General features: G+C 36.7%; 1 protein-coding gene across 4 annotated transcripts; it reads right to left on the minus strand.

Moving 5' to 3' along the window:
• Positions 1-213: 213 nt before the first annotated feature.
• On the minus strand, positions 214-22,648 carry LOC116295067 (uncharacterized). Of its 4 annotated transcripts, none has more exons than XM_031702779.2 (18): positions 22,457-22,648; positions 20,132-20,314; positions 11,007-11,117; positions 9,072-9,269; positions 8,008-8,361; positions 7,475-7,672; positions 5,678-5,800; positions 5,307-5,435; positions 5,086-5,202; positions 4,754-4,795; positions 4,526-4,664; positions 4,385-4,456; positions 4,214-4,285; positions 4,029-4,100; positions 3,109-3,180; positions 2,831-2,902; positions 2,680-2,754; positions 214-2,554 (listed from the first exon to the last, which is right to left on the minus strand). In XM_031702779.2, the coding sequence occupies exons 3-18, from the start codon at positions 11,068-11,070 to the stop codon at positions 1,363-1,365; spliced, it is 2,991 nt and encodes a 996-aa protein (XP_031558639.1). In that variant the 5' UTR covers positions 11,071-11,117; positions 20,132-20,314; positions 22,457-22,648; the 3' UTR covers positions 214-1,362. The 4 variants fall into 4 exon arrangements, with proteins under 4 accessions (XP_031558639.1, XP_031558637.1, XP_031558638.1 ...); XM_031702777.2 differs by lacking the exon at positions 22,457-22,648 and adding an exon at positions 20,953-21,535; XM_031702778.2 differs by lacking the exon at positions 22,457-22,648 and adding an exon at positions 20,744-21,535.
• Between the last annotated feature and the right edge of the window lie 1,861 nt (positions 22,649-24,509).

A 24,509-nucleotide genomic window follows, 5' to 3' on the forward strand; every position in this document is an offset into this window, starting at 1 on the left:
TATACCATGCAGATGTATCAGATTCTAGCTACCACATGCTAAGGTTTTTCCACAGTCTCTGGCATGTCATTGAACATGCGCAGTAAGAATGATAGGCCTCTGGGGTCAATATTGACATGGTATACTAGCTGTAGGTAATTGTGCTTCTCCAGTCTTTTCTCTTGTCACATTCCCAAAGGAATCCCATAAATCCCAAGACATAACAAGCCACTATTTTCGATTTTTTATAATCACATTTTTATTTAGAACTGTATTTCCAATATATTTCCATGAAATAAAGGTCCATTTTTCATCACACTAATGTACAAATGTACAAATATTTACTGGATATTTTTCCATCAGCTGTATATTTTGACAGATCCAGGAGTATTCTCCTTCTCATCCAGTGTTAGTGCTGTCATGGTGATTCCTTCCCACAGCTAAATATGGATGTGAAGGAGACTAATCGAGGAGAGGATGAAAAGAAAGTTGAGTCCCTGACAGAAGAAAATGGCACGTAGGAACTTTATTTCATTCCATTAAAATCGCCAGGTTCTGAAATAATTTTCCATTAATCCACATGGATGTAACAAATCAATATATTTCTTCAGGCTATATATACCCTAGGCCTGACGTTTTCCATGAATGATGAAGCAAAAAGAGTCTAAAACAAGCCCCCAAGATAAGTCCTTCAAAAATACTGTTGTCTCCTGTAAATTATACGAAATAAATTCTCTTTGGATTTTAATTTATTTTCTTGTAACAATAAATTATTATATAATGCATTTGAAAAACAATAATATGGCAAAGAAACCCGGCTACAAAATTGATACTCGCTGTCACTTCACCTGCAAAACAACATCTCATTTTATTTATCGATGATTCTTTGACTCAGAACGGTAGGAAGCTTATTTTTTAGACCATAAACTTCGCCTATTTTCGTTACGAGACTTAAATGCATCATGGGATGCCTTTGTAACGAAAAATGGTTGCATTTTGTTGTGTATGGATCCCATAGTGCATTGCGCATTGCAATAAAACTAGTTTGAGGCACAAAAATGCGCGCTTGTTTCGCAAAGTGTGCGCAAAAGAACAAATTGCACTGGTGTCTTCCTCTAAAAATATTGTGCAAGTTTTTACTGATTATTTTCATATCTGGGGATGGGGTTCCAAGGAATAAATAGACAGAGTTGTGATTGTGTGTGTTGGGGGGGGGGGGGGATAGGGTAACATCAGGGGGGTTCGCATTACACCTCCCTGACATCATAATGATCTAGAAGCGACAAGTCCCAACTTATAGAGTAGTGGTAACCAGTGCGCAGACTTCGCAAGGTTTGATTTCAGTCTAGGGGATCCTAAATAAGATTGCTTATATATCACCGGCTATACTGCTGTGTCCTTATATGTGGTTCTTTCTTTTTCTAATATGGGAGCCAAACAACCGTTACATCTCTTAGTGTTTTTTACAGTCCAAGCTCTCTTTCCATTAGTTTCTTTTATTTCATCGTCCGATGATATCTTTCTACGGCTTCCCTTCATCATGGTGACGCTTTGGTTGTCTGTAGTCAGAAACGTCATACCTTGAAGTTTATGAGAACTTTTACGGACTGTTGCATTTACGTTCCTTCTGAAGTTTGTCGTTGATAAAGTATAAAGTATTGGGTTAAGAGCTGAGTTTAAAGGTAGAACAAACACAGCTACCCATGCGTACACAGTAGGGCTTGCTTGCATCCCGGATAAAGACGCAATACCAATAATAATGATAGGAATCCAACACACGAAGTCTGTTAGCACTATGAATACCATACGAGAACCAATAGACGCGGTGGCTGTTTTCTGTCTCGTACCAGTTAATATATTGTTTGTCTGCTTGATTTTGATAAACATAAGAAGATACAGGACAAAAATCCCGATAAAGGATACAAAGTTTAACACTAAAAATACGAACACTGAGTACTCCCAGCCAGCGGGTTTGTCTGCAGTCAGATGCAGAGGTAAGCACACGCCTGATCGTGCATAGAAGTCATGAAAGTAATCTAACCCTGTCAAAGGGATGATGGACAGTAAGAAAGCTAACGTCCAGATGATCGCCAAGGCTTTATACGCACCAGCAAGCTTGAGACTTATGTTCCTCAAAGGGTGAGAAATCGCTACATACCGGTCAGCTGTCATAATAGTTAGAATAAAAACGGATGCCTCGCTTGATAAGGTGGAGAGAAAACCACAAAACTGACATAATGAGCTTCTTTTCCATTCTTCACTGAAGATAAAGTAACGTCCTCTATAGTAGCTATCGACGGACCCAATCACCACTAAATACAATCCCATGATGAAGTCTGAGATGGCCAAATTGAGAAGCAACAACGAGTGCACCTTGCTTTCACTTTTAGTTTTCAATCTCCATATAAGGACAAAGCCATTACCTAATAAGGCAATGGATCCCAGGATCCATATGGAAATTCCAAGCGTTGAATTGGCCATGAGATCTCCGCATGAGGAGAACAAATCCTTGGGTGCAGAGCAGTTTATACCTGACAGTTCAGCTATGCAACAAAACTCAAATCTATCTGCTTCCCTAGAATAATAGATATTTGATTATTAGTTAACTCAACAAGCTTTAAGCCAATAACGTACTTCTGATTTGCTAATAGTCTATCGGATGACAATAAGGAAAGCTCAAGAAGACTACAAAATACTCACAGATAACGAAGATTAGGAATCGGTTCAAATATGTTTTTGGGAAGTCGCACGAGGTCCATATTATTTTTGAGAGATCTGGAAAGCATTATACAATAAAAAGTTGTAAATAAAAATTAACCAGAGAATATGTTGCTATATAGCAAGTACTTACAGTTGCTCTAGAGAGTCCATCCCACGAAATGCTCCGGACTTAATCGATTTTAGATTCAAGCTGCTCAGGTTGCTGAAAAAGAGAAATACGAGATATAATATACGTGTAACGTGTAAAATTTAAAAAGTAAAACAGCTTTTTCTTGCTACATGAGGGAACTTTTTTGCGGTGGGTTCCACGCGGCTTCCTGAGTAGTGCTGCATTATATTGGAATGGAAGAAAAAAGATGAAACTAAAGTAAGTGCGATAGCCTGTCTCATAGACTGGCATTAACTTACAGATTTTTAATATTGCTTAAACCAAGGAACGCATCATCTTCGATCGTTTTGATGTTGTTTTCTTGAAGAAGTCTGGACAATATAAAAACACTATTATTCAAGAAGCCTATCACACAGTTTTTAAAATTGAAAAGATACTAGAATTTTAAGATTGAAACCGCGCACTTTTAAACAAGCAAAACCCAAACCAAACAACAACAACGACAAATCTAGTAAGAAATTAGGTGATTCGTGTTAACCCTTGTGGATCATTGTAGGCCGTTTTGGACAAATTATAGAGTAAATAGCCCACTTCCGGAATATGCTTCGCTTGTCACGCACAAAGGTTTCATTGTAAGACTACGTGCATAATGCTCAGTGATTCGTAACAGGAGAAAAGAATAAACTTTTAGGCCCCGTCCACACGTATCCGGAAATTTTTGCATCCGCAAATTTTTTTTGCGGATACGGGTTGCGTCCACACGTGTCCGGAAATTTTTGTATCCGTATCCGGAAATTTTCGAAAACGGTCTCCAGAGTGGAAATTTTCGAATACGCTCCGAATACGGATACGTGTGGACGGTCGTATCCGCACGTTTTCGAATACGCTGACGTAAACATGATTTTGCGCATGCTCAATAAGAAAAACTGTCCGTCAAAGGGGATAGACATTAGCGTGCATCAGGGTGGATCAAGAAATTTCCGGATACGTGTGGACAGTGAAAACGATTCGAAAACTATTCGAATACGCTGCGTGTGGACGCGAACATTTTCGTATCCGCAAAAATAAATTCGCGGATACCAAAATTTCCGGATACGTGTGAACGGGGCCTTAATTTAGCACGTAACCTCGTACTACTAGTAAAGCCTGTGTGTGTGTGACAAGCGTATCTCAGAAGTAGGCTATTTATCAAGTCTTTTGCATTTCATATTGTACTTACAGTTCCTTTAAAAAACTCAGGCCGTGAAATGTGTTGCTGACGATTATCTTCAGTTTGTTGTCTCTTACATTCCTAGGGGAAAAAACATATTGTTACCCTTGGCAACAGTCGTTAAAGACTGCGCCGTGCTATCTTCTGTCACTAGGTGAGACCCATAATTTTATAGTAAATTTTCTGATACTTACAAGATTTCAAGATTCTTTAACTTGGAGAATGTGAAGGGTAGAATTTCTTGTATCTCATTGCCTTCAAGTTCTCTAAAATATTCAAAACCGATTTCATTATATTATATATCTATATTTCATTATATATGTAGTCGATTATTTAAAACTTTTACAATTTTCTCACATACATACATTTTTCGCAGGGATAGGTATCTGGAAAAGCTTGACGGTCCAAGTCTACTGATCTTCTTCTTGATAATGGTGCTAGTATACAAACAGAGCTGATTAGTCTAAAACAAGAGACTCTAATCCATTTACTTCGTTCATACTTACATGTGTGTCACAGAAACCGGCAGGTATGTTGGAATCGCCGTAATATTCTCTGACCTACAAGTTGCGATGGTTTTGGATTCCAAAGGACCCGCTCCAAACTGTTTCTCCCACTTCTTACACTCAGTTGTCCAACTACAAGCTGCAAGTTAATGGCACAAGATAACTCAGCTGGTATTTAGTGTGACCAGTTTGATATGCACAGGTATAAAACAAAAAAGTACAATTTACCATCAGAGCCGAGGGACTCTTTGTGAAGACACCGAGATTGCACTGTAAGTGAAAAAATAGCATAATGATTGATATACCCTATAAATAAGAGAGGGTGATGTGTGAAAGAGTACAGCGGACTTGGAGTTTTCTTTGCAGAAACAGAAAAGTTGCTATTTTAGAAATGCTACCTAGCTCCATATTTTCGAAGACCTGAATTCTGGACCGAAGAAGTTGCTTCACAGGCAGGCACCCCATGACTCTTCCCTAGAATCCTCATAGCGCATGTGCCTCATGTGCCTAGTCTGGAGACACTCAGTACTGTGAACCGCCCCAGGCCTCTGATAACTTACTTTCATCACTTTTATCTCCGCAATCGTCCTTGCCATCACACACCCATTCTGAAGGAATGCATCTACCATTACGACACTTGTTCCATGAAGATATTTCACAAGTTGTCGAGGAGTCGTCTGTGAAGAAATCAAATCCACTTAATCTGAGTCATTCTTTATTCTTTCGTGCATGTGACGTCATGTCGCCATTTTGGTTTACAGCTTACAACACTGATACTTACAGGTGACGTTCTTGGATAGACATCTATCTTGATAACCGCATTTACGTTTTAGCTTCCATCCAAAAATTTTCTTGCTGCTTGTTGTCGTTATGAGGAATATAGTGCACTGGTACGGATCTATCATTGGAGCTAAAAATATATTAAATGAAAATATGACTGATCAACTACCGGACAAGATGCATGGTATTATTTTCATTCTTCATTTAGAAATGGTGTTTGTGATCCTATTAGCTACAATTTTAATGCTTTGCGATGATTTTGATAGACTAACGAAATTACAAGCCATTGTTATCATCCTTGGATCATAGAACTAAAGCCCGCGGTGCTTCACAATTTCCCTGCTTCCAGAAGCAATAATTAAATGTACTTACGACATCCTAGTTCGTCTGATCCATCAGCACAATCGTCCAATCCATTACATTTATCTTCTATGTTAATACATTGCTTCCACCAGTGATTATTATAGCACTCAAACTTCCCAGGACCACAAGGAACTAAAGACGAAGGAAAAGTCAGCGGTATTTCCCGTTTTCCCGCCATTCAAATTAGTCAAACACGCACGCGTCAGTCGAAGCTAGCTCGCTTCACAAAGAACATGAACAAGAACTCGAAATATCTCCATTATTTTGACTTATTTTAATTGTTTTCTCGGTGAATATTGAAGGATGGTTTCTCATGCATGGTTTGTGTTAGTGGAGGTTACTCTTACACAGTAAGTACGCATTGTAAACTTTAATTTATATGTGGATAATTGTTACACGTATTCGCACATTTATACAGGACTCTGAGCCGAATATTCTTGAAAAGTCATTATAGTTTTTAAAACTTCCTTCTTCAGCTTACTTGGAAATGTTTCACTATTCTTAAAAGTCCTTCGTATTCTGGGCACAACAAATTAAAACTAAAAAGAGCACGGGAGAAGCGCACAACTGATTTTCCTATCAAAGACCAACAAGTTTTACATATCTAGTGCCGCCCAAGTAGCTTAGTAGAATTCCATTCCATAACGTTCAGTCATTTGCAGCCAAATATTTCGAAAAATGAAAAATTACATTCTTGAATGTAAGTACTGTTCTTTCACTCGAAGACTGGGCAAAGCAATTTGGTAGAATCAGAATCGGTAAGCACAAACAGAAAAACGAAAAAATTAAATGTTTACAAAACCATGAGTAGGTATGTTGTTTAGGTCACCCATCCAGGTACTAACCCTGCTCGACCGGGCTTGACTCGGTGTTTTGCAAGCCCAAAGCTTTTCCCACTGGACCACGGTTGCCAAGAAATTAGCACTAAACTAACAATAGAGGTGAAAACAATGCACCGAATAGACTAGTCTTTTTAACTTCAATTTTTCAACCGATTCCGTGCGTGGCAGAGATGCAAGGGTTCAGCCGATATGGTCTGGGGGCCGGCTGGTCTCTCCCCTGATGTTTCGGCTAGAACATTTTCTTGCGTAATTCGTGCACCCAAGGGCAGAAGGATTTAATCGCCGTCAGGTCCGAAGTCCATACGCCGCCTCAGCTCTGCGGATGTCTCGGGGGTATGGCACAGTGGAATCGAATTTTCAATGTTTTGTCGATAGACGTGGGTTCGAATCCCGCCCTTTGCACATAAGATTTTTATATATTTTTATGTCTTTTCATCAGATCAAAACTCTTGACGTTGTCCATCTTTAAAAAAAGGAATACTCAATTTCCGATTTTACGATTTTTGTTTTCTCTATATTTTGCTAGGTTTTCAGTTTAAATGAAAGCGTTAGCCAGTATCGTATCGTGCGCAACCCACCTCTTGTTACTGTAGCCAAGGGATATAATATGCCCTGTGATATGATATGCCTGAGAATATAATATCGCCTGTGATATAATATGTCCTGTGCCGGATATAAAATTTTGGCACAGGACATATTAAAAAAATTTTGTGAGCAAATATTTGCTCACTGATATAAGGCTCAAACACAGACTATGACGCCAACACAGATAGTGTTTTAACATACAGTGTTTTAAAAGGCATTACTTTTTCTAAAACTATAAATAGATTGATTCCATAGGTCGTAGCTTTCGCTCCTTCAGTGTGCTTGGTGGTCGCTTAAGGAAAGAAAATTCGACAGAGAGCGAACTGGTACCGACTTATGCAATCAGTCTTAAACTTGTATAAAACTGTAAACAGGTTACCATTTTCCAAGATACACAATCCACGTTTCTTGTCCCGATCATAGTTCGATGTTACTGAACACCATTTATCAGGATTGAGGCCTTCCTTTTTGGTGCCTTCTATGATACATGAGTTATACGTTTCTCCTTCGTACATAAATGGAAAAACGCAACAAGAACCGTTCCCATTACCTCCATATGTTCTTACTTTACATTCACCTGCGAGGTAAACAGATTCATAGACAGAATTATATCATTGGTGAACAAGTTTTTCGAATTTTGTGTAAAACAAATTTATAAATAAAATGAAAATTTTATATACTTAAAATTATTAATCTTTTTAAATAATTATCATTTTCTAATCATGACTATTATTATTTATATTATTGTTCTGGATTTTAACATCTTCTGATTTGCATAGATGACAGATGGCCTTCTTTCCCGACAATCAGTTTTTTTTTCATCATGATTTATGCTATTTATGTAAACCATGGTAACGCCCCATATATCTCTCTCCTTCTAGTAAATTAAACATACTATACAGTTTCGTTTACCAGTATCATAATACGCCCTGAAGCCGGCCTTGTCTTGTCCGACAGTAGACGTCGTAGATCTAAACACCACCATCATTGCATTACCACTTGACCTAACAGGGGGAGGCATTTTCCAGCCACAAGCGTTTTTCAGAAGTGGATAGCTCGTATTGTCACCATCGTAGATTTTTACGTAAGCACTGTCACATGACTGGTCTTGACTAAGATTGAGATGAGTAAAGTTTAAAGTGATCTGATTGGCTCCCGGAATACGTATCGTCCATATACATTCTGAATTATTCGGATATCCACGTGGAAAGTTCACTGAGGATATCACACCTGCTGGTAATGTTCTGTGTCCCCCGCAGCTGTTTTCTACACAAAATAATTTGAAGAATTGCAATATTCATTCAAACTTCCTTTACGAAAGGTTTAAGAACTAAATGTAAAAACGGTTTTGAAGTTGAACGGAGAAATCCTCAAGGGTACGAAAAATTAAAGTTCGATTCTAACAAAGTACAAGTGCATTGCTTCCGTGTAACTTTAGGAATTTCTCTCTAGATTATCTCCATTATATACTTGTAAGTAATTTTAGCCTTTTTATATAACATGCTCAGAGCGCCTTGCAAAGTACCGGCACTTCCTTGAGCTTTTAAAGCAAAACAAATGGGAATCAAGAACTTCTTCGATTTCAAAAGCCAGGCTCTTTTTTTAAGTGAATGACGTTCAAGAGATTTCAGCTTATGACGCTAAAGTATATTCTAGCAGTCAAATAAGATTTATGCTGACAGAAAAAACGATTAACTTTTAGATTTGTCTATAAAAAAATCGCTTTAAAAGTATTGATTCATAGTGGGTCACTTTTAATACTGATATTTGGTATCGCTAGAAAATGGCAAGGTTGGAAGGAATAATTTACAACTGCCTCAGTTTTTCAAATTACTTTCTTTTTATTTCATGAAAATATGTGGAAAGATGAGAATATTTTATTTCATTTTTTTCTGAAGCGAACTGGTACAGGCAACAGACAGAGTGTAATAACATATCCATTATTTCATAGTTTATACTGATTAAATTATATATACCTGCTCTCATACAACGAAATTTTCCAGAAGGAATATTGCACCATGGGAATGTCCATTGATTCCACCAAATTTCGCTGTCTTCAGGAGAAGCCGTGCACTCGGTATACGTGCGGTTTCTGTACACGAATGGAAAAATGCAGCATTTTCCTTTGTTCGTGTAGAAGGAGCAGGTCTTTTCTGGCTCTGAAGACGTGTAAACTGCCATAAGAAAAAAGAAGATTTATGATATTTATGCTACACAAAACCTTGGCGGGTTTAAGGAACATTCTAGTCGTTATTTCCTAGTCACAGGCTATTTTTACCAGTAATCTCTGAATAACTGTCATCTTTTTCATGCGGGCCATCAGGCTTGCCAACTCTTAAAGCACTCAATCATGAGTTTAATTCTCTTGCTTTAATAACTTTAATAGCCAACCCTTGTGTTTTTAGTAATGGTTCAGAGTGTTTATCAAGGTAAGGTTGAGTGCTTTTCGAGGACACCGGAAATTAAAGTTGCCCCAAAATACCTCCATAAAAACCTTCTTTTACGGTATATCACAACAAACCTTGAAATTTTCCTATATTTATGAGTTAATTTGTTCTTGATTGTCTTCGTTTATGAGATGAATACACCAACTTTTTAATACGTTGAGAAGGAAAAGAAGTCTGTTTTCTTAATGTTGTCATAGTTATGAAAGGAAACGTGCAAAACCCGAATAATTCAAGCCAGCGCAAAGAAGCGTTTTTTTGAAAGGGAAATGTATGTCTCTTTTCTGTGTGGCACCGGCAAGCGACATGTAAATTTATTAGCAATTGGTTTTTCTTCGTCAACTTTTTTATTGCATGGCTCTTCTTATTATTGTTCTTATTTACTTTCGTTTAGTTTTCTGTTTTGTTCTTGCCGGATGAGTAACTTTGGTCAAATTAATTTCTACCCTATATCGACTATAGGTGCAATAAAAAGGTGCAATCAAAGCGGATAGAAAGGACGTGCTTTCTTTGGTTGGTCAGACTGAGTAAATTAAAATGAAATCTATATTTTTATCATCAATAGCTTTTAAACACATAGGTTTGCAGATAAATTATCAACGTTGTCTAGCTCATGAATTTAGGTGTTTTCAACTATCTATTCAGGTGTGGATTGTCGACTTCGTGAAAGACAAGATTGCAAACTTTAATTAAACAATATCCTTTTATCTCGGCTCTTTGCAAAGGTGAAATGCCTGAAATGTAGAAATGACAATCTTTGATTGAATCGCACGAGACACCATGGCTACCAGGTCTCTTGGGTTGATTCGGCTTTACTACCATGACCAACCCTAAACGATTTGCTTTCCGATCGATGAAAGTTAAATTGTTAAATAAATAAACCACGATTATGATTAAGGGCAAAGATTATTAATAAAACTTGTAATATTAATAGTTGTTATTTCATCAAATTGATTTGAAAAGCAAAAATGTTATTCATTTAGCAAGAAATAGGCCTTTTTGCTTAGATTTTATTTATAACAAACAGAACATTTCACTCAGTTTATACTAGCGTCAAAACGTTTATAGAGATGTCGTTTTTCCATAAACTTGGCTTCAAGAAAAGCTACATGAATGGTACAAATAGTACTAATAAGGCATCAAAACATTGGCAATAAAAAAACTGCTTTCTGGCAAAATAGGCCAAAGAAAATGCAAGTAAAAAAATTTAAAAATTGACCCGAAAATCAGACAAAGAATATTGTCATTGATCGCACGGAGTGACCAGTTTGGAGGTAGTTCGACTACTCTTTTAACGTGGTTAGTTGGGCTGACATCTTCAAAATTTAAATCAAATACAGTTTTGTTTTGCTCTTATTAATAGAGTCAATTGTGTTCTTAGGAACAAAAACTGACTAACTGAATACTTAGATAACTGAAAAAAAAGACAAGGCTCTTAGTCTTTTCGAGATAATGCAACATACTCACCTTGGTTGAGTTGAAGAAGGAAGCAAAAGAGCGAGATGACACACGTCGAGTGTTGCTTGAGCATGACGAGGATGGATGATCGAACGTCTTTACTCCGCCGTGATCATGGAACTGTGGAAATAACACAAGAGAACACAACAGCTGAGCCTCAAGTTCATGTCACTCATACCCGACACAACGGAATATTTATAAGCCCTGCAAGATTAGCATTAAGTGAACGTTAAAGAGCTCGTTCACTATCGATTTGAGTTGTTTACTTTCATAATCCACTAGCATTGCAATTCATTACAGGAAATTACGAGAAATCAAAATAGATGTTATTAATTAATTAGATAATACCTTATTGCATCCCTTACGGCTTTCTCAACGTATGTAATTATATGTTATCGATTGGCTGCAGTAATGACAGAAATAATCTAGGAGTTGTCTTGTGTGCGCATGTGTGAGACTATAACAGATAACGAATATGGGTTTACATTGTGTTTTTCTTTTTGACACTACGCATGATAAAGGGTTCTTTTAAACAAATATTCTTATTATCTTCAAACCTACCGACACCAACTTTAGAAAAGCTTTTCTGATCACTTCAGGCAAGATTAGTCTTAAAGTACAATAGAAATACAATATTGAAGTCTATTTGAGGCTTCTGATTTTGTCACTTGTTATCTTGATGAAAAACTGAATTAGACAGAATTAGTTTGCTAAAGTGACCCTTCTTTTTATCCAATGGCTAACTGAACTTTCTGGATAAAATCGTTCCTGTTTGCCCTAGCGATTTATTGTACAAACGATTTATTTCTGTCCAATTCAAATTTGTCATATGATGAGAGTTAAGTTATGTGAATTTTGTTAACACGATGCAGAATATATTTTTGGAATTTATTTATAATGTTTAGGCTTCCTGTCCTCTGAATGACGTCATTAGGACGTCGTTAGTGTGGCATTATCGCGTTCTTCTCTGTGTTTTAACTTTCCCTTTTAAAATCGAGTAAAAACACAGATATATGAAAACCCCTGGGGGATAGGGTGTTAATTGAGTGAGCACTTCGTAATCAACTGACACTGAGTCAGATTCAATTCACTAAGAAACTCAGTAAGACTAGTACTTCCCCAATTGAAAACTTACTTATTTGATACACCTATTTCGAAAATCGTTGTCGCACCAAGAGCCTCAAGTAACAAGCCAAGGCTCCAGAGAACGTCGGTACTTTCAATTATATTTGATTTATTCATGGTTCATGCAAGTGGCTATAGCTCTCCACTAATTATCATCTCAAGCAGCATTGCTTGGAGCAATTCGTGAAGTCAATAAATGAAAATGCACCATGAATAAACTAATTAAGCTAAAAGTACCGGCGTTCTCTGCGGTCTTGGCTTGTTGCTTGAGGCTTTTGTTGCGACAACGATTTCTGAAATAGGTGTATCCCTATAGTAAAGCACCACCTATTTCGATAGGTTAGGTTTCGTTAAATTGTTTGGAAGACCAATCAATCCTATGTATTGTTATTTAGACCAATCATGAAACTTGTCCGCACAAGCGATGAAGAACGCCCCAAGAAATTCAGTTATAAATAATATGGATGTGAGTGAGTGATAGGCAGACATAACGAGGCGACAGCCTGTAGTCCTGCTGCACTAATAAAGTAGCCCTTAGCTAGAATATAAGCAATTACCTAAATGAGAGCAGAGAAATTACTTTTAAGCTCCTTAGATTCTTTGAATTTCTTCCGCTCGCCTATATCTTTGACGTCCATTAGTAATTTCAAAAAACATCATCTTTCATGTTTAAGTATCAAATAGAACGAATAACCCAAGAAGCTCACATTGATCTCCTCCGGCAGGTTTTAATGGATTAAGGGAATGAAAAAACATGTACAGACTGACAAAAAATCATCATCATCATCATAACATTACAAAGCCACTAGAAAAAAAACTTAGAAAGAATCAATATTTTTCTGAGAATTGGAATATTAAATAAATTTTTTGCAAGGATCTTTCGTGAGAGGAATATGTAAATGCGATCATCCGTAAAAAAAACTGAACAGGTGGCATCATCGGCTACAAAAACAATTCTGAAATGAGGAGGGAGTTAAAAATACTAAGCCGAGGACATGGAAAATAGACATAAACTAAGATTACATAGATATACGAGTTTTCTCGTTTCAGTTGTCAACCTTGTATATCTTGGCTAGGAGTTCAAAGCTTGGCCAGCTCAGATAGACATAAAATGCATGGTGTCATGGTTTGACAGGCCCGTACACTGACATTGTGGACAAGAAGACACTTTGATTTGATTCCAAGATGAACATTTTCAGAGGCCTCTACTTGTTTGTGAATCATAAACAACTAGATTTGTGCAGGGCCGAGGCTGTGATCAGTGATTTTCTTCAAATCGGTCCGGCAACATCATCGCCACTAACTACACGTTTTAAATGGAATACAAAGTGGATCATGAAACATTAGCTTTGTAGTTGTAAACGTGCATTCTTATAATTCAGCAATCTATAGCTGTTCAGTATAACTGACTGACGATCACTACTCACAACACCGCACGAGGTTTTTTCTTGCTAACCGTATAAATAATGAGAATGTTTTAACTGTTTTACTTTGAGGTAGAGGGTGCCCCTTCGAGCGCATTAAACATGAGCCCTTGGCTCGGGAGAATTGGGCAACCACTCCCCGCGTTATCGAAGTAGGATAAATTACCTTTACCTTACCTTTTCATTATCGGACATTGAGTATTGATACTTGTGCTAGTGTGTCCTGAGGTAAACTTTTTAAAAGACATTGACTCAGACACATGAACATTCCACCCCCAGCACGTCCTGATTTAATATAATCATGTCTCATTAGGAAAACTAGTCTCGTGTGTTTTCAGTAAGCTGACCAAGTGGCCCCTTATGATTCTGCATCAATTATTTGAATAAATTTCATGTTTAGACCACTATACTTCTGACCGGCTGCACTTTGTCTGCCAGTTCTCAAGTGAATCATATATTTTGATTGCAATATGTGTCTGTTCCTCCAGGCAAATAATTATATATTTTATAATATTAAGTGAGTGTTGAACCGTTAAAATTTTTATCAAACTTTAAATTTCATTTCGTTGTACAACGTTGAAACGTCGTCACATTTTTAAAAATGTTTTTATCGTTCAATTTTATTATAAAATTTCATTTCATTTCATTTTTTGTTGAATCATGATATATCAGCCTAACAGTAAATAAAGAACTATGCTCGTAAATAGCACAATAGGAATATATGTACCCACACCGTTGATGGGCGAAGATGTGGTTTGTATAAACTCCTCGTTATAATACTGAAAACATACAAATCCCGCAAAAAATCCTCAAGGCTTGTTTGCTTCTGATACATTAGAAGTACTATGTTGCCTTGTGACAGATTTGAAGTTAAATAAAAGAAGTTACGAGGTTATTGACACTTGCACGAAAATTAAAAGGTATCAACGAAATTTATCGCCAAGTTTGAGGAATACTTTCCAAAAGACATCCGGTTTTCCTATCTTATATTACTCGGTATTTGTTCACTTTGCTTTGTAATGAAATGGAAATCAACAACCTTTCCATTTCCACCCGAAAACTACTAAAAATTACTACAGCTTTTTCTTTTGAACTGTGTTTAAGTTAATGGCTATTTTCGGTACCTACTGAATGGCCATAGAAAGATAATCTTACATTAATTAATATGACAATTAAAACACAATAAATAGTACGATTACGGCAGTGGTTATTTTTGCTTTTACTGCGCAATACTGTTCTATTTCCGTTTCGCAATGTTTTTTCCTCGCCTTCCGCAATTTCCATTTCTCTTTACCCTGGGGACAATTCCAAGATTTTTGATTTCTAGCTATGTAATCGCAACATTCTTCAATATTTTTTATATTGATTCGTACCCGGCAGGGATTCCTGATGATCTTTTGAGGGTCCGGGGCGAAGATCATTAATTTAATTTACACATCCACGGAAAAAGGTGATCTACCTTATACTCTCATCCAACTATTACTGTATATCCGGCTTTGATAGTAAGGGTAACTACTCGTGTATCATATTACTAATAATCATAAACTAGGGTGTTCCACAGGTTCCAATCTCGGGCCATTAAAATTTCTTGTGTTTTATTTTTTTCCAGTAAGAGAAGTGTCGCTCGATGCTGCTGGCGAAATGTGGTCATCTTCGAAGTTAAGCACAGTAAGTGTAACAGTCCCGCGGCATAGCTTACTTTGATGAGTAAATAGTTATTATATCAAGTGTAATACATTTCGTTTCGCTAGTATTTGAAGAGCTAGGTTGTTGAAACATATGGAAAGATGAAAAGTTCAACAAGTTTTCTTAATGTTTCATTTGAGAAGGCTGTTTAGCAGACGTATATATGATATATATATATACGTTCCTTGTTCGAGAACTCATAAAGATAGGACAGCTTATCGTTTAATGTACGACCTTGAGTCAAGTACAACCGATAGAGCAAATGCGCCTGCGTAGTCCAAAAATCTGGCTTGTAAACTTCAGCTTTCATTTTTAATAGAGGTTGGGTTTAATAATTGATGAACCTGCTGCTTGTTTTCTACAAATATACTGAATTCATTCCTTAATTGCAATTAGAAACCATGCCAGAATTTCTTTGGCAACATTTTGAAGCTTGGTCGGTGTGCTACGTGAGGAAAAGATTGATATAAAGATGTCACTATCCAACGTTCATTACCTTAGGCGGTTAGTTTTAATGCTCTCGTCTCAAACCAACAAAAACAAAACATTTGCTCTTAATAGCTTAAGTAGAGCACTACAAGACGATTTTCATTAGCTTTAAACTGAAGTAGGTTTTCAAAATAAGGAATACTGAAAAACACATTTCGATTCAATTCAATAGCAAAAGTAATTTTTTTGAATAGGCTCAGAGCAAAGTAACAGATCTCTGAGCAATCTCTTGTTATCTGTTTTAGTCGATTTAATCAGGACTTTCAATTTACTTTTATCTTGAAACATTGAAAAGGAACTGAAATCCGATTATCAAAATTACCTTTACCCTCTATTAGGCTCATCAAATTTCTCCAGCCTGATGTTGTGAAGCTTGCCTTTGTGAGTTATAATGGCAGTTTTCTTATCATCAGCCAATTAATGTTCAATTCAAAAAATAATAAAATTCCAGGCGACGTTTTAAAAAAATGTCTTGGTTATTAGCTAAAATCATTGAGATAATTAAAAGAGTTACATTTTTAATTCGGTTGTATTTTAGTCATAGATAAGTGATTTAACAATGACGGCAAAGCTGGCTAGTCAGTTGCGTAGAATATCATATTTTTGTTGTGTGTGAGTAAGTGAGTTAGTCGCGGTCAGACTTGTATTTTATAGAGGTAATGGAGATAGTTGTCCTGATGGATCAACATTTCGACATATCGGATAATAACTGTTAATGAGTTGCGTATACAGGTGCTGTCATTCCTTACAAGGACGAATATTTCTTTTTTTCTTTTTGCACAAGAAACTCAGTCAGGTATCTATTTCATTTCCCTTCACATTAGAGAGAATGAGAAATATATTTTGTGTTCGTTCTGTCGATGTGAGAAGATTTATTAAAGATGGTAAATTAATTGATCGCTATTCATTTCTAAATTCGTCTTACTAGTTCGGTGGCAGGTGAATCAAGCACAAGGCACGGACCATAGGACTTTTACAAATGTTTGGCTTTCACTTTTTTTTTCCTCATGACATCTTCCTACTGTCTTGCAGGGGAAGGTCTCGTGTTTACCGTAACATACCCTACCAGATGTGACTATAACTGTAATGAACAAGTATATAAGCTTTTCAACAACTTTATACAATTCTTAGTTGTATACCATACCTTTTCTTATAACTGCTGTTTCTTGTTTATTCATCCATATAATCGTTCATTTTTTCATTCATTCTCTTTGATGGATAGCCATGCTCTCAACGACTAGTGAGAACATAGGAATGTTCTATGACGATCGTTGAACCTCGAATTCCGGAGAAATTAGTAATGTTTTGACTTAGCGCATCCTTTCGCCTTTTAGAGAATTTATTGTTGCGATTGTTCAGCACAAGATTATTGCTTTAATATGTTGACACTTCTATGACTGCCTAATTTGATATCACGTGACATTTGACCAATCACAGCGGTAAAGTGGTATGACTGTTGGTAATCACTCATTAAGACCTTTTAGACCTAATCAATTTGCAATCATTAGTTTTAAAAGCTGACAGAAAGGTGACTCTTGACCAATTAAAAATTCTTCTTAGATTCAATGGTAAACATTAAGAAACATTTACCGCTCTTGAGGCTCTTTTACGAGTCCTTCACAAATAAAACTCAGTTTTACACATTATCAAAGGTAAACAGGTTCGAGCGCACGCTAACAAAACAACATAATTTATGTTTTCGTAACTAATTTAGTCTAAGAAACTCCAAAAAAGAAATATTACCTTAGTTTGCTTTGTTCAAAGGAGGGACTCGAAGTATAGCATTTCCGGCGATCCCCGTCTACGTTGAATTAAAATTGCACTTACAGGGGAAGCGCGCACGACTAGTCAACAATATTCATCGGTTAGTTTTCTCTCATGATAATATTGGGATAGAAAAAACTATAAAAAATCGAGCCTTTGGTGACCAACATATTACCCGCGTTGAGCGAGTGTCACTGAAGAATACCTCTCAGTTCATACCGCGTTCATTTTGATATGAGCCAAGCTGTCTTTTTGATATTACCTTCAATGGGAACTGAAATGGACCGGGTTGTTACAAAAGAACTTTTTTATGGTAATAAGTACTGCATAGTATTATTCGTGAAACATGACAGTTTGAGTCCTTTTGCCCTGCATTATCTAAACCTCAATCTCTAATAAATGGTCTTAAAGCAAAAAAGATTTTAAGAAAAATCTATTTAGATTTGTGACATAATCGTGAAGGGTTCTTAGAATTCAAAATGCATAAGAGTTGACTCACCAGCCCAGACCGATGCGCGCCGTAGAGCTTGAAAAAAAACAACAACAACAACAACGAAAGTATGGAAGTAGAGCGTACTTTATGCCCACATCCTCACATGCGATACATCAAACATGCATTCAGCGCTGAGATAAAAGTATGGTAATTTCCTACAGATATCACAGAAAAAACTGTAACTGCATATAACATGAAATTCCAATGATAACTAACCACCTATTCTGTCATGAATCGTGTCATGTTCAAGATGGCAGTAACGGTATAACTGAACTTAAAAAAAAAAAGCTTAAGTTCGCGGGTCATCGAGTATGAAATGTCTCATTGAAAAAGGTATCTTTATCCTTTGAGTTTGTCACTGGCGTCTTTCAGTCGTTGCTTGGTTGTCAGGCACACGAAAACGGCGGGAGATTCGGATACTAGTATGAGTGGGTGGAGCTCGCAGCAGACTTTACATTTCTTCTATACATCGTTAGTTGGGCCAGACCTAAAGGTATTTATGATTGACTTGACCTCCAACTGACATACCACGACTGACTCAATTAATGGTGTACCGTACTAATACAACATTTCTTCTAATATAATGACTGATATTACCTTATTACTCTACTCTGTCCTCGATAAAGCAGTTTATATTTAGATTCGTATCAGTAAGACATCCTGTCAAACAAAACATCATGTCTTTTTCTTTTTAAACTCAGTAAACCTACATTCTGTCGAGTCCTGGTAGGTCAAAAAAGACGACATATGTTTCGTGATGAAAGAAAGTTTTTGAAAAGTATTATACTGAGTCGGCGCCAGAACCAGATTAAAAATCATGAAGCCTTATTACGGATCGTAATCGTGACTTGACCGGAATAGAAACCAGACAAATATTACTCTTGTTTGTCTCAAAAAATCCTGTTTATGACAGTCAAAATCTGAGATAATGAATGCATTACAAACGTTATTTAATGCCTCTGTCTTGGTAGCTTCAATTATTAAATACAATAAATATAAATATAGCAAAATATTTTAAAAAGCGGAGAAGGAACAAAAATCAAGGACTTTGTTGTTTCCGCTCAATCGTTCTGCGCCGACAGATATTTTTGATTGCTATTTTTTTAACGAAAAAGCGCGGTTCCTTCTCCGCATCAGTAGTACCTCTTTCAACCAACTAACTCACTGTTGTTGTAGAAAGTGTACTTCGGAAATTCCATTTTTTCCCCCAAAACGAATGAAACCAATTAATTGCATCTGTTATCTGCCCATGAGTGATATTTTCTTTTATTAACTCTCTAAAATGAAAAATTTAATGCAACACAACAGGAAAATGATCAAATGCAACTGAGATCTTTATCGAGTTAACTTTATCTCTTTCATTAAACTACTCTTTAGTTTTGTTTTCTCATTAGAAACTAAAAACAAAGTATAAGTCTAAATGATATATAGAAAAAGATCTTAATCACTCAGATATTTTTTAACCAATCAGAATGCAAAGGCGTCAGATAAATGCAAGGCGTCAACGTATTTAATTTTTTAAACCACGATCATGACAATGTTATAGAAGGTACGATAAGCCGCAGGGTAGATAGTAAATAACGGTGTTAAGTCACCATTATCTCTATTCTTTGATGAAACCAGGATAAACCTTGCACGCAAGACACACTGGACGAATATTGACCGTGTCAGTGTTCATGTAACATGATTTCAAAGTGCTATGCGGCTTTTCGAGTCAGCTTGTATTGCTTAATCTCCAAAGATGTGACAGTGTTTGCTGGGCCGAGGTGCTTAAAGACTCACCGCGTTCGTCGCGTATTGACAAAACGGGAAAAGAACGTTTCACTGATTTAGTTTTTCATTAAAAATAACCAACATTAGCCCAATGGTTGTATGACAATGACCTTCCTATACTGAAAACAACCGAATGATTGCCTTTTGAAACAGAAATAACATCAAAAATATCTCAGTGAAAGAAGAAGAGTAGAGTAAGATTTAGCTTAGATGAATCAGTGATAGGCTTCCATCGAAGTTGTCTTCACCTGTTAATTTTTTGATCGACGTCTAAAATGCAAATTTCTTAATACGGGCAATCTTTGACACACTGTCATATTGACATAGCTAGTCAAACAGAAATATTATCGTTCGTATAAACACACAAATCCATCTCTTACCTGTCTCTCACTACCAATCGATGCAGTAAATCTTGATCGATTTTTCAGATGGACGATAGTTGCCAGTGCCGATAACTGTGACGGCTTTTTGCAGTTCACTGATTCTGACTACCCTCTTGAAAGCTGGCCTGGATAAGTATCCCAGTTTGTTGGCTGTCTTGTATGACGCTACTGGACGAGTCCCTATGAACAGTTCCAAATAATTAATAATGATTAAAAATTATGCCTTTCTGTATATAGTAGCCGTGATGAAAAACATTGAAGTTTTGTCTTGAAATTAAAATTATAATAATTAAAATCATTAATCTTGTTAGGTAAATCGAGGCCAGAGCAACCGAGTTATCAAGCTGAGCATCACGATAAAAAAAACTAGCGTTGTGGAAGATTGTCAAAAGTTATCGAACATTTTCCTTCGCGCTTCCTTGCGCCTCATTATCAGCCGGAATATTTCTACTGTGTATAATACATATTTATCCACTGAAAACTCTCGTAGAAAATCGCTAGTCGGTCTCCTCAACATGTAAAAAGAAACCCAACGATCAGGAACTTTAGCATAAAGTTAACCGTTATAAACAAAAAGAAGTGATTTCTTTTAATTTTTAAGTTGGTCACCTCAGTTCCAAATCATCAGCAGTTTAGGCGGCGTACCCGACTGAATCCCATACGAACCTGCTGTTTGTACGATACGCGGTGGATATGAATACAGTATCGGTGATGGCTTGCTTTCATTTCCTTAAAATGACTAATATCTTAAGTAAGATATTGCAGTAAAGATAAGATAGATGCAGTATGTTTTTAAATGTTAGAGAACTAGGGATTACCTTTAACATCCGGACGTGAGCGGATCGAGTTTCGGTGGGAAATCCTTTTTACTTTAAGTCAGTCAGTTAGTATTAATCATACAGCACACCCCCGCGATAGTCAAACTTGTTCTTCGATTCGCAAAACAAGAGAAAACAACTAGCAACAACGAATCGAGTGGTAAAAGCAATCTTGGCTTGCGACAGGTTTCAAGAGGGTGTATTTATCCAATGAAACACCGTGTGAAATGTGTAATTTACATTAACAAACTAGGCAGACTCGAATTGTCTTTTTTTCATCAAGTTCTGTTGCTTGGTTGATTATTCGATGGCCAGCCGACACTTTCACCTGAATCCTGTCATGTGTCATGACTGACTAAACCACCTATCAAACTACTTCTTTTCACCTGTTCTCGTGTTTTGCAGTTTAACTGTCTCGTTTTGCTCTCAAATCCGCTCGAACTCGTATCCGCTTCTTCATTTACAACACTTGCCGTTACCTTGGCAACGATCAAAACCGCCCTTCACTATTCAAGTACTAAACTTTAAAAACCTTTAGAAGCTAATAAGTGTTGGGAATTTGGTTTAATTGTTTTACTGAACCCGGCTTGGCTAAAGTTTTCATTCGTTATTACTGAAGTTCTTTAAAAATTGCCAAGTTGTTTATTTTGGCAAGTTTGGCGACGGGCTAACTTTTCTTAAATCAATTTTAGTATCATCTCACGTAAATAAAATTTAATCGAACTGAATTTCGTTCGTTCGAAGCATTTTAGATTTATTTCCTCAAAATCCCATATCCGTTCTTATCTCGCGGGAATTAGATTAGAAGCGAAATTCACAAAGAAAGAAATGATAAGAATTGATAATTTAATGATGAAGGTCACATTCAAAAATTCAGCGCTTACGGCGACTCGAAGTGATCTTTTGATTAAGTTGCAGGCATTTTTGTGCTGAACATCACTGAACCTTCTTCGAATTCTAGGTCACAAACACCTTATGATCATTTTTATTTCTTTTAAATTAGAAAACGAAACACTGGTAAGCAACGGTTGCTTGGATTGGATATTTGATGACTTTATTATTTTTTCCAAAAGAAAAAAAACCGAAAAAGTGGGTTTTTTAAATCTCTATTATCAAACATTTCAATGACCGACTATGGATTTTCACTGAGCCAGAGCTATAGGAAATGGGATTTCACTTGTTAGTTAACTCAGCTCATGCATCTAATCAGTGTACATGTTTCTTTAGCCATTTAGAGATAAATAACTTTGTTACAGCTGCTTCCACACCACTCACATATATAGACACACACATGCATATATAGGCTATATACATAAATACATACACACGTATATATGTATATATATACATATATATTATATATCTTCTTTGGTTAGTCATGGTCGAAGGATGTTTCCTAGGGCATCATGAAAGAACACTGCCGACCTCAGGCGACTTGTTCAACGGCCTTAATAGTTCAGTTTGACTACAACGTAACTACTTGTAACTAAATAAATAAAACAACCTATCTTCTCTTGTAGCGAACTGGTTCTGCTTTTCTTCTTGGTATATTGATTCACTGACTGGGTGCACTACTGTGGATAGCTCTCACTTAGTTTTCTTCCACAGATCAGTTTGTACATTCACCGCACAACATTCTCTAGTATCTTTGGTGAATCTGTTGCAAGAATTTAAACCACAAGAGAACGGTTATCGATAGCTGAACTGCCGGATTCACTGAGATGATTGATTTGAATGCTACTAATATAGTATTCCCCACCCACCCCTTCCCTGCTGCTCTAACCTGACAATCAGTCGGTAATGATTGTTCAGAATTGCGTCCAAGTAGTTAAACGAGTAATTATTTCTGTTTCCAGAAATATTACGTATAGCAATATGATAAGAAGACATTTTACAGGAAGCCGCATAAGAGATTGCTCATAATATTCCAAGGTTAAATCCTGTAGTATTACTTGCTAGGTAGTCAGAAGCCTATGTACACTGTTTGGCGCCGGTAATGACTTGTGCCGCATCCATTATTTGTGTGTTTTGCTCAACCGAAAAGAGAAAAAGAGATATTACAGACTTTAACGGTCCACTCAAAGAATATATCTGATTTAAAAGCGGAAGCATTTTATCATCCACTCTGCTAAGGATATATGAAGCCTGTAAATGGAAGATTAAAAATTTATGTGTTGTGAACTTAGGCTAGACGAAGAGGATAAAACAAAAGGAAACTATTGAGAATTAATAAGTTAAAAACGATGGAAAAAACAAACAAACCGAAATAAATGTTAAAAGTAAAAAGAAAACTAAACTATTGAAAAAAATTGAATGAATGAATGAATGGTAGGAAGCTGGACTACAATCCGCACTTTAATGGAGCATTTATCGATAGACCAGATCTCACCGGCTCTAGACTATCATATTCGTTTGACGAAAAGTTTTCTTCAAACAATTACTTCTTTTAAGAATAAGTCTGATTCGAACATTCCAGCGTCTTCCTCGGTAAGAAGACTAGTTACATCCGCTCATTCTATGGTAATGGATTCAGCTTGTTCAGTTTCGCCACTCCTTTATAATCTTATCAGTGCATGTTAAAACACTGAACTAACATCAAAGGTTTTAGGGCCGGTAGTTCTACCACTTATCCGGCATGCGATCTGCCTGTGGATCGAAGTCTCTCCCATAACAAGTCGTGTGGTTTATCGGTCGTTATCTTATTTAGGTGACATGATGTTTGGTGCTTGGCAATATATTGAAGTACTATGAGTTTTTCTCTTGTCTTCCTTTGTATACGTGTCTTTATTACATACAGTTATGTCACTTGCTTGTGAGTCAGTGAGTGGTTGTGATGATTGTATATCTTTTACACGTAGACACGATGGCTATAATGTATAGTGTTGCACTAGCAGTATTGTACATCATACTCCGAATGCGGTATTTTGACCATGTAAAACCGATACTAGCCTTCTTGGGTGGGCAGACCAAGACAGTTGCATGTCGTGGGGATACCGCTGTACATGAATAATATCGGTGTCATCTCCATATAAGTACATATACTAACTTTATACCCAAACTAAAGGTGACATCTCTATCCCTTTGTTATCGATTACACAACCAACATTAGATTAACACGTGAGCCCGGGGGTGAGCGGAACTCTGGGGTAAAAGTGTCGGGAAGGCACAGTGGAAAGAAGATACCGCAAGTCTTTCTTAAAAGGGCGTGGCTGGAAGAATTTTAACCCCTGCGAAGATACCACACAAAAATCTTAAATGGATTTTGAAATGTTTACCTAAGTATTATTCTGAGTACTGTATTATAAGCTCCTAAGCTATGCGTAATTATGATACAAAAAGCGATGGGCTATTTTTTTTTATATACCCTAAAAGATACCAAGAAGCAGCCAAAATTCTAAGTTTCAATTTTTACACCTTAAAAGATACCAAATCGCTAGTAATTTTACACCTAAGTGATACGACGATCATATCCGATACATTTACCCCGGGCTTCCCCAAAGGTGTGAGTGAATGACCATGAGGTGCCAGTGCAGTGTCCTATTGTTCCTCATGATCAC

The sequence above is a fragment of the Actinia tenebrosa genome, unplaced genomic scaffold (genome assembly GCF_029948245.1).
Source record: "Actinia tenebrosa isolate PJP-AT-01 unplaced genomic scaffold, QUT_ActTen_1.0 PGA_scaffold1__47_contigs__length_23844297, whole genome shotgun sequence".
Taxonomy (NCBI): Eukaryota; Metazoa; Cnidaria; class Anthozoa; order Actiniaria; family Actiniidae; genus Actinia; species Actinia tenebrosa.

Bases quoted from the DNA above. Each gene is read 5' to 3' on its own strand.
- LOC116295067 (XM_031702779.2), bottom strand. From the start codon at position 11,070: ATGCTCAAGCAACACTCGACGTGTGTCATCTCGCTCTTTTGCTTCCTT. The intron at 3,181-4,028 runs GTAAGTACAATA...TATATTGTCCAG, and splicing joins CTGAGTTTTTTAAAGGAACT to ACTTCTTCAAGAAAACAACA. The intron at 2,903-3,108 runs GTAAGTTAATGC...TCTCTTTTTCAG, and splicing joins TTAAGCAATATTAAAAATCT to CAACCTGAGCAGCTTGAATC.